At 35.1% G+C, this 15,345-nt stretch overlaps 1 protein-coding gene across 1 annotated transcript in view; it reads right to left on the bottom strand.

The window, feature by feature from the left end:
- IQCM (IQ motif containing M) overlaps positions 1-15,345 on the bottom strand; it is a 112,866-nt gene that overhangs the window by 61,404 nt on the left and 36,117 nt on the right. Inside the window, 5 exon segments of the mRNA XM_074821287.1 lie at positions 4,110-4,257; positions 7,290-7,425; positions 8,464-8,471; positions 8,777-8,957; positions 14,635-14,708. Of these exon segments, the coding sequence (XP_074677388.1) occupies positions 4,110-4,257; positions 7,290-7,425; positions 8,464-8,471; positions 8,777-8,957; positions 14,635-14,708 (547 nt within the window).

Below are 15,345 nucleotides of genomic sequence, written 5' to 3'. Positions count from 1 at the left end.
CAGTAACAGGCACCAGTTATCATGGAACAGCCTGGTGGGATTGAAAAAGGATGAAGGTTCAGCATGAGTCAAGCTCTGAGCCACTAGTTATGACAAGGGCAGTGTGGGATGGCTCTACCACCCTCTATCAGCTTCATGCAAGGAAGCAAATCCTGGGGACCTTCTGCATCTCCCCCCTAGTCTGCAGCTTGAAAGAGAATTGGCATTGATTTTAATGAAGACACTTTGCTTTGACATGGTTTGTTAGAGTTCATTGTTTTGCACTATCATTTGTTGTTTCAAATCAAGCCAGACCAGTCTTCAACCTAAAAGTTCCTGTAAAAAACCTTACCTTCTACTTATATATGAAAATTTAAATATCTGAAAATTCTGGACACTTCTGTACTTAAATGAAGAGACAGTTTACTACCTCCCTGTAAATGTAGAACAATCAGCAATGAGGCAAGACTGGTATAAATTCAGATGGCTTATAGGCAACGATTCAAATTCAAGTAGAATATGTGATATTTCATATCCTCAGCCTAAACACTGGATATTTTGTATAAATACAAGACTAGTTATCAAGATCACAGATATGAAGATGGAAAAATCTGGTTTTTAGTAGAGGCAGCTCAGAAGGGCCAATTGCAGCAAAAATCCTTACTGTGTTTACATTTTATTTGAAAATACTTGAATTTTCAGGATGCTGCAACTGTGAACAGTTTGCTTTAACAACAGACACGAGGATCGGCTCACAACTATTTACCTAACCTAGTCTCAACCAGTGTTAATAGCAGTAATTCCAGTGACTGCAGAATACATTAAATAACAAGATACTAGTGCCAGACTCTTCAGCAAATCTATAAGCAAAATAACTAGCAGTCACAGTACATAACCCACATGCATGCATAGTTCCTCTGAACTCAGTGTAAATATTTACCTGAAAAAAACATGTAGTACTTTGAATCAATCAGAGAAAAAAGGTATATTTAAACATAGACTACAATACTGCTTTTTGAAAAATATTTAAAGACATACTTTTCATAACAATTAGGTATAATTTCAATGGATACTTCAAAGCATATCTCCAGAATTGATTGGTTCATTACCTCTATTTTTGCTATTTTATTCAAAGTACAGCAGTGTTGCGCTGAGGTTTTCTCCTGACTGCATAGTGCATGGCATTCTGCTTTTCCAATAGCAGAATGAAGTAGCAGCACAAATTGGTCTGAAATATGATGAAATAGCATCATTACTTGTGTATGAAATCTAAAAATCACTGCACTATGACCTTAATTTTAATTGGCTTTTTCTTGAAACTAGCAGCCAAACCTCACCACTGATAGAAAACCATTAAATTATTTCTAGTCCCTAACTCCTCAGTGAGCGATGTGTAGCTAGTAACGCAGTCACTTATTTTGCCCCACACTGTGGGGAACAAGATATGTATAGATACCTCTAGAGAATCATCTGTGGTTACATTCATTTGACCTAAAGGAAGTTCCCTTTGTTCCCCAGAAGTTAAAAAGCAGATTTCAAAAGAAATCACAAACATGTTTTTCTGTATAAGCCTCAATTCAGCACTCATAAGGCCACTCCAGGTACCAATGTCTTCTTTAGCTCCCAACAGTGTCATTACTATAATCTTGTTTGGTCAAACTATTGTAGCTTTGCTTGTATAAACACATAGACTCAAAACAGTATGTCTAGCAGCCTTCCATATATTCCATGGCTTTTTCTATTCCACCTAGTATTTCTAATTCACATTTTGCAGGTATTTTATATTTTGACAGCAAGCTCTTTGTCTCATAATGATGAGTATTAGCATTTTGCTACAAATATTCTTGTTTTAGTCTGATAATTTTACTATCTTATCTTCAGTGTCTAACCTTTACATCAAATAAGGACATCCCATACAGATCAGATTTATAGTTATGTATGACTGATGTAATTAAAACTCTCAAGAGAACATTTAAAATAAAAAGTCTTCAAGCTTTTCCTGCCTAAATTGGTGTTAACCAAAGACAATACTCATCATTTCATTACTGGAAATGGAAAAGTGACAGGACATTTAACATCTGGGCACCTATTTTCACAAGTCCTGTTTTTTCAGCAGTGTTTAGATTCATTAAAAAAAAAAAAAAAAAAAAAAAAGAGAGAGAGAACAGTAAGAGTAAAATGAAATGGAAAAATTTTCAAGAGCAAACCTGATTTTTTATTCCCTGTGCTCAGCTTAAACAGCCACAAGGCCAGGATCCCTTTTCTTGTTTTAACCTTCCATGGATCGGCCACATGGCCATACAGGATGCAATATTCACCCAAAAACGTTTGATATAGTAATTGTCAGTAGATCTCTCCACCATTGTGCCCAGACAGACACACACACCCTCTCCCTTATCTTTCCATTTCTGAATAGGCAGTGTGAGGGTATGGGATGCTCTGCACTGGCACAGAAGACAGTTGCATCAAATCAGTATTCACCAATTCAAAACATTCAACCAGTTGCAGTGTCTCTCCCAGGCAATTTATCAAGGTTATACTCTGTTAATAACTTATCTTCAGAAATAATGACATTTGTATTATAAAATTGAGAAAAAGAGGGCACTTTAGAGATAAGTGCCATTTATTTAAAACGCTTCCATGTTAGAAATCATTTTATGGGTGCCCTTTAGACACAGGCACATCTCCATATTTCAGCAATCGTTCATCATTTACATGTTCATAATTTGGGAAAGTTTTGAACTCAAAATGAATAAGAAGCCTACACACTGCCTCAAATGGCCGAACAAGCCTTGATAACACTTCATAGCTAAGAGACTCTAAATAAATTAAATAATGAGTAGGGAAGCATGAACCTTTCCTAGTCTGTCTGTGAACACAGTGAAAAGTAGCAATAGTCTCCCAAATCTAGGATATAAGACAGAAATCTGTCTCACCAGTCAAAAATCTCCTGTTACCATAGTGATGGGGACTGAGCAAATGACTAAAAATACCTGGTCTTATTCACACTGTCTTAGAAATGTGACCTAAATGACATGATTTTCCATGAGAAATTAATTGCTTTTACTAGGAGTCAACGCTGAGAAGCAGATAATGTGCAAGTATGATGTGTGGTCAGACACTCGGAGAGACCACCTTCTCAAAGATGCAGCTTGAACTGAGACATAGCTGGAAGGAAGTATATAAAAAATTGTGATAAAAAGAAACCATATGCAGGTCATTAACAAATCAAAAGCACCAGTTAAACATGGGTTTCTCTCACTAAATAAAGTTGTACTTTAAAAGCATTCTTTGGAAATGCTGATACATAAAATTAACCACGACCTCCAAAGAAGATCCCTGTCCACAAGAATCTCCCAGTTGTGATGACTGTCAAACTGAGGAAGACAACGAGGTAATAAAAATTCATGTTTAGATGAGCTTTGGTTCACAGCACCTACATATGTCAGTACAAACCGAAAGTATGCTGCTAAAGTGTGCTAGAGGAGAAATTGCAAGTGGCATCTCCCACCTCAACTTGTGAGGTGCCCAAAGAGGCCATCTCCATAAGTCTCACCCAGGAGCTGCTGCTGTTCTACACTAAGGACAGAGCATTACAGAGTCCTCCACTGACTGCCCTGGGAAAAAGAAAAACCAGAAGGAAGATGCGACTCTACATTGGTTTGAAGGGCTTAATCAGTTACAATTTTATTTCTATTTTTAAAGGGTAATGATCTCCCTCCTATTTACAGTACAGGATATCTTGATTCTTGCCTTGTGATGTCTTATTTTATTTACAAACATTCATCTATGTTTGTGAAAGTTTGTTGGGCTGATCTGTTTAAGGATGTTGGAAGGCAAGCACCACTGACTTTACAAAGGGGGGAAAAGTTTTGCCTGGAGACATTATATTCCAGCATTGTTAGACACAGTGGGATTCTAGAAAATGTACTTTATTTCAAGCATAATGATAAAATGCTGCATTTTTAAAAAGATCATCATCAGGTAGGGTTTGTTCTGACTATGCTTTTAAGAATAGTAGCTTCTTTACTCATGCAAGGAGAAAAACAAACAGGCAAAAAACCCAAAGCCTGAAACATCTACAGCTGAAATTGTGTACCATTGCAAAGCCTTTTTAAGAAACCACTTACCTGGACAGAGCAGCTGGAAGACATGCTGTATTACACTAGCAGGTATTGAATATCCACAGTCTCCCAAAAATTCAGGCAGATGGTTTCTGTCCTTCTTTTTGTCAAATTCTCTCTTGAAAAACACTGTTTCATAAACTGAAGAAAAGAAGTTTCCATCAGATACATATTCACAATAAGTTATTAGGCACTGATTTTATTTAGAAATATTTTCTTCAGCATCTTTTCTTCTCTTTTAGAAAGATTTTCTTCAGAATCAAGTTAATACACTTAGTAAACTTTGTATGAAAACCTAGGCCTATGCAGAGGTCATGTGATGGAGTAGTTTGCTGCTGACTTAGTCTTGCACTAAAGTGAAACTCACACATCATCCTTACCAAATGCAAAGGCGAACAGTTAGGCTGAAAAACATCTCGCTTGTATTAGAATTTATCAGTATGGAAAGGTGATGGACTCTGCAGAACTAGGCTGGTAGAAAGAGATCGAGGTAGGTATATAATGATAGTGGCTAACACTCTTTTGTACTTGGCAGATATGCTCAAAATAGGTAAAGCAGTATATTAAACTGCTCCCCCTAGGGTAAAAGGCAAGGGGAAAACTCACAGTGTAAGACATTGTCCCCAGTATTATCGTAATGAGAATGCCCATAGATACCTTGACACAGCTACTTAAAAAAAAAAGAACAAGGAGGACTTATACCGGTAGGCTCACAGTCAATTATTTTCTTCATAAAGTTAAGATATTAAATAATATAGTTTCAGTCAGAGACTAACTCAGAGATAGCTGTTGTGTGATTTATTTTGTACTGCTCAGGGAAGAAAAGATACAGAATAAAAATAAAAAACTCTGCAGTCTCCTATACATTCCCATCCACAGAACATTTCAGCTGATCTACCTAGCTCACAGATTTTTGTAGAACTGGTGCAATTCTGCAAATCTTTCTCCCTGAGAGACAGAGGATACTGGTCTAGCTGATTTACTACTAATTAACAAAACCACCAGTTTTCCTGTAAGGGTTAACAGCAATAGACCGCATTATACTCTGTGTTATGCATGAGCATCTATAACATGTCTCTTTCTGTCTTCAAAGCAGAGCAAATTAATGTCAACTTAACATTTCAGAAAAACAACATATGCCCTTTAAGGCAGAGTTTGCGCACTAATCTTTGAAGACCATAAAGATAAAACAACACAAAAAAGACAATACATTGTCCTGCAACATCTTATCACATCTACAAACAAAGAAGCTTTGAGGGTATAAATTTAAGACTTCTTATTAAAGCATCAGTGACTCAATCATCAACCAGCATTTCATTACAATATGAAGAGTAGTACAAACTTTTCAGTCAGCCAGCATTAGACAGTATGAGTTATGCAGCCTAGATAAGATTATCCCTTTTTAGTAGGATATAGATTATGTTTTAGGAGTTATTTAGTTTTACTGAGGTTTTTTTCTAGCATATGGGGAAAATCAAATTATGTATATATACATTTCTTTTTTTTTTTTTTTTCTCCTATGTGAAGTTAGGAATATAAGACCTGATTATGGAATTTAGAAGTCAAAACTGCAACTACGCCGTAAATCTTCAGATTACATGATTTGCATCTGTAAGGCATTTGGAGGGAACTCAAAGCCTACCCACTGAATATGTTCAAATTAAATATTACAATCCTCCTACTTTATACTGAAGTATAAAGCTTTATGAATGCAGAATTAAAGGACTGAATGGAAATGGGAATCAAGTTATAAACAATTAATACGTATCAAGCTCAAAAGGCATAAGAATCAATTAGAATCTAATTCCAGTATTTAATGGGTAATACGTTTTTATTTCTCTGGAATGCTAATGCCTATTTAAAGGAGAGAGGAAAAAAAAAAAGAAAAAAAAAGTGGTACATTTCTAACCCTTAGGTATGAAAATGGTCACCTAAGTCCAACTTGCAGTACTGCATTTTGATGCATGGTTGAAACCTCATACTAATTCTTTTCTCAGCTTTTTCCCATGAGGAAAGTGATTTTCTAGTATATGCACTCATCTAATCTTAAATATACTCTGTAATGAGACAGTCACCTCTTACTCTGGAAGAGGAATTTGAAGGGCAATGGATCAGACAAAAAGGAAGCTTAGATTAAATTTTGCAGTCTAAACTGCTTTATATTTTCTTTAATATCTTCATATAATCCTTGGGGTCATAGGGACTACACAAATAGAAGCATTCAGAAGAATGCAGAAGGCAGGGAGGAAAGCATCTGGAGCTAAGGAACAGGCAGTTTTGTCAACTATCTCCTCTTCTTTCAACACTTCTCTGCTTACGCATCAGGAGAAGCAGCCCTTGTGTCTGTGCCTTCCTGATTATGCCTTCAAGCTATTGTCATTTATGCTTCTCCTGACCATTGCTGTTTATTCTATTGTGTGTGTCCATGAATTTTCCACCATACAGATGAACAACAACGTCTATCTTCTCTACCACGCTTGCTTGACTGTACAGTAAGCCATCAAACTAATGAGGAAACAGGGGAAATGAAAGCAGGTATAAAAAGTATTTCCATGAATAAAATGTATAATACATGGATTGCTCAAAAAAAATCTGCAGAGAGATCTTCTTTAAAGAGACTCTCTAAACACACAAGTTATTTATTTAATAATGTGAGATGTTTAAGTGTTATTCCTTTCCCACACAATCCCCCAAAAATACAATTGGGCAATAATACTAGGAAAAAAATATCTTGTCAAGAATGAATGAAAAGGGTAAAGTGTTAAGACAATTGTGATGATAGTTTTGTACTTTCTCACCTACTATCTCATTACAAATCCTCCTTCCTGACAGTCTGTGACACTGCCCATCACTCAGCAGTTAACAAAGTTACAGTCTAAGAACCACAACACGATACAATCACAAAGTGCAGCGTGCAAGAGATAAAATAGTTAATGATAATAGTTAATAATTAATCTCCTCATCAAGTGACCAGGAGAATCTCTTTATTTAAGATAAACCCTGCAGTTCTGCAGTGCCAGAATGACACCTTAGAAATGCAGCTGTGCATATGGAGACATAAAACCTTCCTTGCACCAAAAATCAGTTTAAAATAATTGTGTTGCAGACATGGAATATGACAGGAATAGACAGGCTACTAAAATGAAAAGAAAAGATAATTCTATTAAAAAATGGGATGACTTACATTTTTTTTTTGTCCATCCACTCCTCTAATTCAAAATAGCAAAGTGATGTAGAGACATCCAAAACACCAGCTCGACATTTAATGCAGGCTATCATTTTATGGTAGTACCTTACAACTGCTGGCAAGGATGGCCCATGACTTGTAGAGTGTAATTACAGATATGTTTCACTTTCACTACTGCGAGAAACAAGTGAAGGGTGACTAAAGAAACAGATGAGGAGGTGGAACTGAGAGGTGTGCAGCATATAAGAAAATCTTTTAAAAAAGCAAGAACAAATTCCATTCCTGTAAGCTCATATGGACAGATACGTAAAAACAATTACTCCATAGTGCTGATAAGGGATCATGCTTTCCAAACATGATTGGATAAAACTATTTTTGGATAAACACTTTATTCCAAATTAAAGTAGTAGATGGGGAACTATTTGAAATACTACCTGCACATAATCAAAGTCTTGGGGAAAGACAAGGTTCTGTAGCTCAGCAGAGGAAAAGTGGAACAGTGAAACTTGACAAGGTGAGAAACTCTGTGTTCAACATTCATTTTTTTCATTAAAAGTATGTTGTGGGAAGGAAAATCCATACTTGTTTCCTACAGCCCAGGGGTAGATATCAAGAAATGCTGTCTCACTTCATCATTAATTATATCAGCATCAAAAACTTCCTCTCCTCCAGTATAAAAAGTGAAGGAATATTTTTAAAGGTTGATGATTGCCAAATAATATGACCTGATTTTTATTACCCTAGTTTAGGATTATGGAAAACTAATAAAACACATTGTTTAACGGATAACTTAGTTCCTACTTGACCCACTTATTTGAATTAGGTACAAGTTTTCTTATGGTATACTCCTTAGATAGGAGGCTTAGACATCACCAGAAAAATGATATCTGAACTGAAGTTATGCGGCCTCCATTAGCACTCAACCTGCAATGTGCATAAGCCCTTTTAACTTGGTATAAACTCTGAGATAGAAGGCAAAAGTGCATATTATGGCATTCTAGCATGTAATTTCTCAGGAACTGGCATTTCATTTAGCAATACTAGATGACAAACATGAAAAACAGTAATTATACTATAGAAACCATGTTGGGTTTTTTCAGTAATTGAAGCTTAAAACAGAGTGGAAGAAGAGTGCAATGAACAGTCCATTTAGTTACAACCTGTTTTCCCTACCTGAAAAACTGCAAGCGCCAGAATTAACAGTACAATATGCATGTATACCAAGACTCTCTGAAGGCAGAGGGATCAAATATCCCACACATCCTTCTAAAAACTAATAGAGAGCCTTCTTGAGACCAGGTGATGGAAATGGGTCCCAGCAGAGCACTCACTATCACTGAATTTTCCCTAATCCTGAAGGTGCAGAACAGCCGTAACAGAAAGACTAGTTGTGTGGGGGTTTTTTTCATAGCAAAATAGTAATAATCAAGAATTCTTACACTACTACAATATAAGGGGTACACGGATTAAACAATCAATACATTACCTTAATCTTTACTCTCCTGAATGCCCTGTGCTGAAGTCACCCTCTCACATATTTTTGAATACAAATGACTGCTTTAAGTACTTCTCTACTGCTAGGATGCTTTCTACTATCACGAGAAGCTTCAAAGACTTTCTGGTGAGTTACACGTTTCTTCTGAGTTTGAAGGTCAAGGCGTTTGTCACTACAAATCAGTGTACAGAAGATTCTTTTTTCAGTTTGGTGGACAAATTCTTGAACTATGAATCAAAATTCTAGAAGACAAATTGTAATGTGCACCTAAAATAATTACAGAATCACATAGAATCCTTTTATTTACATGAATAGCTTGAAAAGATTGAAAAGGAACTGTTGGTCATTTACCATCTACAATTACAGAATTAGCATCCAAATCTGCTTGCCAACTGTTCTGCTGCAGCTGCGTAGATCTGCACAATGCCCATGGCTTTGTAAACTATAAGGATTAAGTTATTATTTTCAACATTGTTAACATTTTGAATTCCTATTCAACTGTACAGCTTTTTTATAAAACGGAGAACACAAAAAGTCATATTTTTTGTGAAAATACACTATTTCAAAAAAATTAATTTGAGTAAGACTAAAAAATAAGTTGCCTACCAGCTCTTACAATTGAACTGATAATACGAACTATATCAGATACACACATTGAAACCTTTAAGTGTCTCTTACATCTGAATGCTAACTTCCATGGGTTTTATTAATGTGTAGTCATTAAAGGTGCCAGGAAATTTCCCCACGCCAAAAAAAAAAGATTTTACAAGAACAAAACCAATCATTTTCATAAGAACACACCAGGAAATGCTGTACTGGAGATTTTCCTGTCAAAACAAGATAGCAGAAATACCAGAAAAGCCAAGATATTCAATAACCTGAATTGTATGTGTATTTGCTACAGCAAAATTACAGTGAAAGTAGTTTTAAAACCCTAAAAGCTCTCAATTTTGTCTTCATACAGAATGAGTATAAAGGAACTCTCCAAAGTTTCACCTCTACAGTCCTCCTGTGTGATTACTTGACTACATCCCAACTGAGACAGTAATCAAAATATATGTGATGAATAATCAAAATTCTAGATTTTGCATTTCAAGCACTGCAACTGTCAGAAATTTAAACCAAAATGTAGCTGAGGATTTTTCATCGATCACATTTAGAGCTTTCTTTTTTTCTGAATTGTGAATAGAAATAGTCATTTTATAGTTAAGGTCATAAGTAGCTGTGTGCTGTAAAGTCAGTTGCAATTTTACTTACCACATCCAGATTGTGCCAAGACTAAACCAATCTGCTTGAAATATCATTGAGATGAAAATGTTTTTTGATGCCTGGTCTTAATTAAGGTGCTAGTCAGATAAAATGCTTGAGAAATTGAGATCTGAGTATTTATCAAAATTTTGTCTTTTGCTGGGGTTTTTTGTTTGTTTTTGGCTTTGAGGTTATAATATATTGGGGGTTTTATAAACAAAATAACTTAGATGATGAATTTCAAACTGGTTATTTTCTGGTATTCTGTAGCACTTTCTCCCTCTAGCCAAGAGCCTGCAGGATTTTTCATCAGACCATCTTCTTATAATTAAAAAATATCATTTGCACTTATTCATCATTCCACTCTACGCCACAAAGACAAATCTGTTCCATCAATCTTGATCTATCTACTGGCTAAAAAAATCTTCCAGGTATTTCATATAAACCTCACAGTATGGGACAACAATTTCACCACTCACTTATAATCTGATACACCCTCTAACCTTTTCCACTGAACAAAGAATTGAACCCTCTACCAGCTTAATTCAGCTCCATACCAGCAGAGGCTGTGCATTTATTATTTTCCACATAGATTCTATCAGAGAACAGCAGCATTTTAATTTGCATTGTAACTACAAAGAAATTGTAGTTTTGTAGGTTATACAGGGAACACTCTGAGTGGACTCATCACCACAACTTTTTCTAGACAGGTCTAGCCAGTTTGCAGGTCATGCCCATCTACTCTGAGACATAAGAATATGCCAAGCATGAGGATATTCTATGACTACATCTGTGGACTGATCAAATTCACTGTCTTTGAAGATCAAGGAACAACATTATGTCATATGGACAGGAAGGGAACTACCTGAATTATTAGATACTTGGGTATATAGAATATACACAGTATTTCTATAGATTATTTCTTTCCAAATTTTGAGAAAAAGTTTATCAGAGGAAGTTATCTATGTTGGGAGGGCAGGTCCCATTGTGCTGTCTCACAGAAAGAAAAGTTTGAAATGTTTTCTTAGCATTGTTTTCAGATTTATTTCAAATTCTAGACATAGTTTGACTTTTCAAGCAAGATCTTCAAATCACTATGTAAGTTGAGGTAGAGGCAGGTTATTTGGGGAAGGCAGGGCACTCAGATGGAAGGAGAGAAAGTCTTACTAAAATCAACAAAAAATAATTATTTTTTTAAAGATAATGTTTTTCAGAACAATTCTGATTTTGTAAACATTATCTTCTTTTTTAGATGTACGATAATAAAAATTATATGAAAGATAGGGACAAGTGGCTGTTTGAAAGATTGAGTGTACAATCAAAGCGTCACTTAGGTACAGCAGCTGTCTGCACTACAGATGTCTTTGTAAAATCAAATTCGTGCTGCAGATCTGATGGCAATGCATTGAAGGGCTCTTCCTACTGAATTATACATGGGGCATTTTTTTTTATAATATCACAATTTAATTTCATGCAATTTACATATTCTGATTAATAGTGTTGTGTAAAGAAATATTTAATATGCTCTGGCACTGCTGTATAAATAATGCCTTATATCAATATTTTGTGCTGTTCTTAAAGATTAATTTATTTTAAGGTTGTGTTCAAGTTACACTGTTCTTTTTCTTACATGCCACAAAAAATGCATACTACGCTACCTCTTGCTCAATGTGATTTCTCTCAGTTACACTAACAATAACTTTTACAGGAAAATTTGCTGGTTTAATACAAGAAAATAGCTAAACAGAAAAAAAAAAAAAGTGGGTTTTATTTAATAGGTGTTTAGAACATCATAGAGAAGAACAAATACCAAGCATGATGTTTGAAAAGGAATTTCTATTAAACAGTTTATCTGCATTAATATATATTCTATCACTTACAAATTTCAGTTCAGATAATGCTACTAATTAGTTTTGGCTGATATTGAAGTATTTTGTATGCCCCATTTATAAAAGCTGTTTGCCCATCTGTTAATAGGTTGGAAGTGATTAAAGGACACTTATTTTGGCTGTTGCAAAGGCCAAATCATTTTAAAGCTGCAAATATGTGACAAAATCAGCTAAAGGTTTGCCAAGATCAGGACCTGATTTTCTTAAAGAGTTGTGGTGTCTGCTTCCTTTCCCTCCTGCCTAAAGTATCTATGAGTTTTCAGTATATAAACGCAAAAATTCAGCCTACTATGATAGGCCACACCTACTATCACTCTGTTTAAAAAAAGGTTTTAATAAGCTTTGAATGTTTTTCAGATCTCTAACTAAAAAGTATTTCTGCTGTTTGTATAATAATTTTTAAGCATTGCTTCTGAGATCTTAACTAAAATGTGGCTTACAAGAGTACTCAGTATCACTGTGTTTTAATACCAGTGCCTTCTCTTCCTGTCAATTGTTTCATCAGTGTGTGTAAAAGAACAGGAAATCATGAAATAAGTGAATATGGAAATATCAGAGGGAAAAAAAGGCAAAAAGAGGGTAAGGAATCTGAATGAAAAGGACAGTCATGGACAGTGAGCTGGGAATCAACAGCAAACCAAAAACCCTAATGGCAAGAGATTTATGTGTGCCATTATTGCGAGATAATTACAGACTTCACTTCCATCTGGAGAAGAGTATTTCAGTCATATGTTTAACTTAAATGAAGACAAGAATTAGCCTTTTACGGAGAGCTAGAATAACGCCTATGGCCTACCTGAAAGCAAACCTCACATATTAAATTATACCCTGCGTTTTCTCCATATACTTAATGCTTTACAGTATCAGGACAGAATCTAAACTGACCCTTACTCTAAATGAAAAGTAGCAGTGGAGTTGTGAAAAGAGTATTCAAACAGATATTCTAAACCTGGTTTGTCTGCAAGCCCCAAATAATTCTTTTCCTTGACTGGATTTGAACCGTAATACCAAAGAGAAAAGACCAATAACTAACCTTAGACTTATTTGCTTCATCTGCAAATTTAATTTTACAAATGAGCAACATAAAGTGCTACCGACATACATTAAAGACATACCACCTGCTTTGTACTATTTTAATGGAAAATCTGTCAAGCGCTTTCTTTAATGATTATATGTCTTAAAAATTCAACAAATGAAAGGATTATCACTGAAATCATATTAATCTGCAAAGGATTAACAGCCTACTGTTGAAAGACTTCATGAACTGCAATAGGAGAGGATCTGAAATAAAAAATGCAGAGAGCTTTTCACATAAATAGTGCAGAAAGATTGTAGAGGTTGAAGCAGCAAAAGTGAAAATGGAATGAAACAAAGAATAGTGATGTGAATCAAACACTTCAGCACTGAAAATAAAACAAAATAATAGAAATGCTATAAGCTGTAACACCCTTACCACCTGTATACAGTTTACTCATTTTCTTTGTAAGTATCTGGACGATTTGCACTCTCATCATAATTTTAAACAGATTTAGATACATTATCTGAAATGTCTTGTTTAAAGAATGAAACAGAATTTTATTGAACATATGAAACACTGAGAATGAAGTCTTGATTTTCTACTGATACAGTCTTCTTTAAGGGATAGAAAGACCCCCACAGTTTATAAAATACTTTATCTTCAACAGTACACAGCTTAGCTTTTAGAATTTCAAAACACAAATAAATTGTTTTATTTCTCTGTTATATTTTCCCTGCCTGTAGGATATTAAGGAAATCATGGACAGGTATTTCTTGTTATTTAATGGCCAACAGAGTTCATTTCATCAAACCTCATTCGGTAGTTATCCATATTTATGAAGACACTTAAGGATGTGTTTGATTTCAGCTTTAGTAGGATTTAAGGATATGCTTAAAGTTAGGCACATACTTAAAATGCTATGCTGAATTTGGATGAAGGCAATTGCATGCTTACCTGAGCTAAAGTTAAAATTAAGCGTATGCTTAAGTGTTTTGTTGAATACAGATGGAGTGCTGAACTGGAGCCCAATGATTACTCATAAGTGTCAGTGTGTTCTCAATCCAGAAATTATCACTTTACAAATAAAATCTGAAGATATGCATGTACATAATCAATGTATGGCTGAGTAGAATTTTGATGACCAGCTAATTACAATTCATGCAGACATAAATTAAGAAGGTGATGAAACATTGCTTAAACTCAAAGATACATCCCAAATGATTCAGCCAGGATGTACACAGAAGACAAAATATGACAGTAAAACAACATGGAGGCATAAAGACAAGCCTTAAGGTCATGCACAACAACAGCTTTCACTTCCAGTTGAAGACACCACTTTCAGCCTCAGTGGGCTCAATTTAGTTGGTCTCAGGGCCTGATACTAAAATTTGCCTGATTTCCTGAGGCTGCAATGATGTTAATGGGAAGTTAATATACACATCAGATAAACAGACCCCGTTCACACAGAAGAACCCAGAATCACCATTCTGAGGTTTTGCAACTTAATGACATTGAGAATCTATGGATTCTACTTGGATATAGTGTAAATGGATGACTAAGACCTATTCATATTTTCTAATGCCTTTATCAGTTTTCAATTTAATTTCAAAAAAACTCTGAGAAATAACTTTGAAAATAAGTACATCAGTTTCATCTGTTGTCATTTTTACAAAAGATGAATAGGAAAAAAGCACCTTATATTCCTCCTTTCTGACTTAACACTTGATGCAGCACTCTTCTTTTTGTTGGCTTGGAAGTCTACCTTAATCTGGAAAGGCAGAAGAAGAAAGACCTAGTGAATTAGATAGGTAACATCTAAGACAGCTCACAACTGCTATATATTTCAAGAACTGTACATATACTTTAAAAGGTTCTAAATTTAGACAGGACTTACAGCTTTACTGAGCAAAACTAAAAAGTTCAAAGAAATAAACCCAACCTAATCACACACAGCAAATGTTAGGGATGAACCTAGCAATACTTTGCTTTAAGCTCAGATGAACATGTTCAAAAAGGGGAAATACTACTTTCCCTTTTCCATCTCCTCAATGACTACTCTCTGTCCTGTTACCTTATAATTCTAACAGTGTTTTCATTTAATGATTTATGAAAACACAAAACCTACAAACATTTGCTATCACTTGTATAGACCACGGTGTTTGGCTTTTGTTGTGATACGTTTCTGATCTGGGTACCTCTTAAAAAGGTTACATCATCTGTAAAAGACTCAGAGAAAAGAAAAGAAGAAAAAAGGAACAACCCAGTATATAACTGAAGCATGTAAGTATAACCCCCTCAGATGTCCTTGCCATTTTAATTCCCATGTTCCTGAAACACAGCGATAAACAAAGAGTGTTAAAGAAATCTGACGTCACATCAAAATACCACCCATCCCTATATGCTCT

The sequence above is a fragment of the Strix aluco genome, chromosome 4 (assembly GCF_031877795.1).
Source record: "Strix aluco isolate bStrAlu1 chromosome 4, bStrAlu1.hap1, whole genome shotgun sequence".
Classification (NCBI taxonomy): domain Eukaryota; kingdom Metazoa; phylum Chordata; class Aves; order Strigiformes; family Strigidae; genus Strix; species Strix aluco.
Note: the sequence above shows the minus strand (reverse complement) of the source record. Positions and strands in the feature narration are given on the sequence as shown.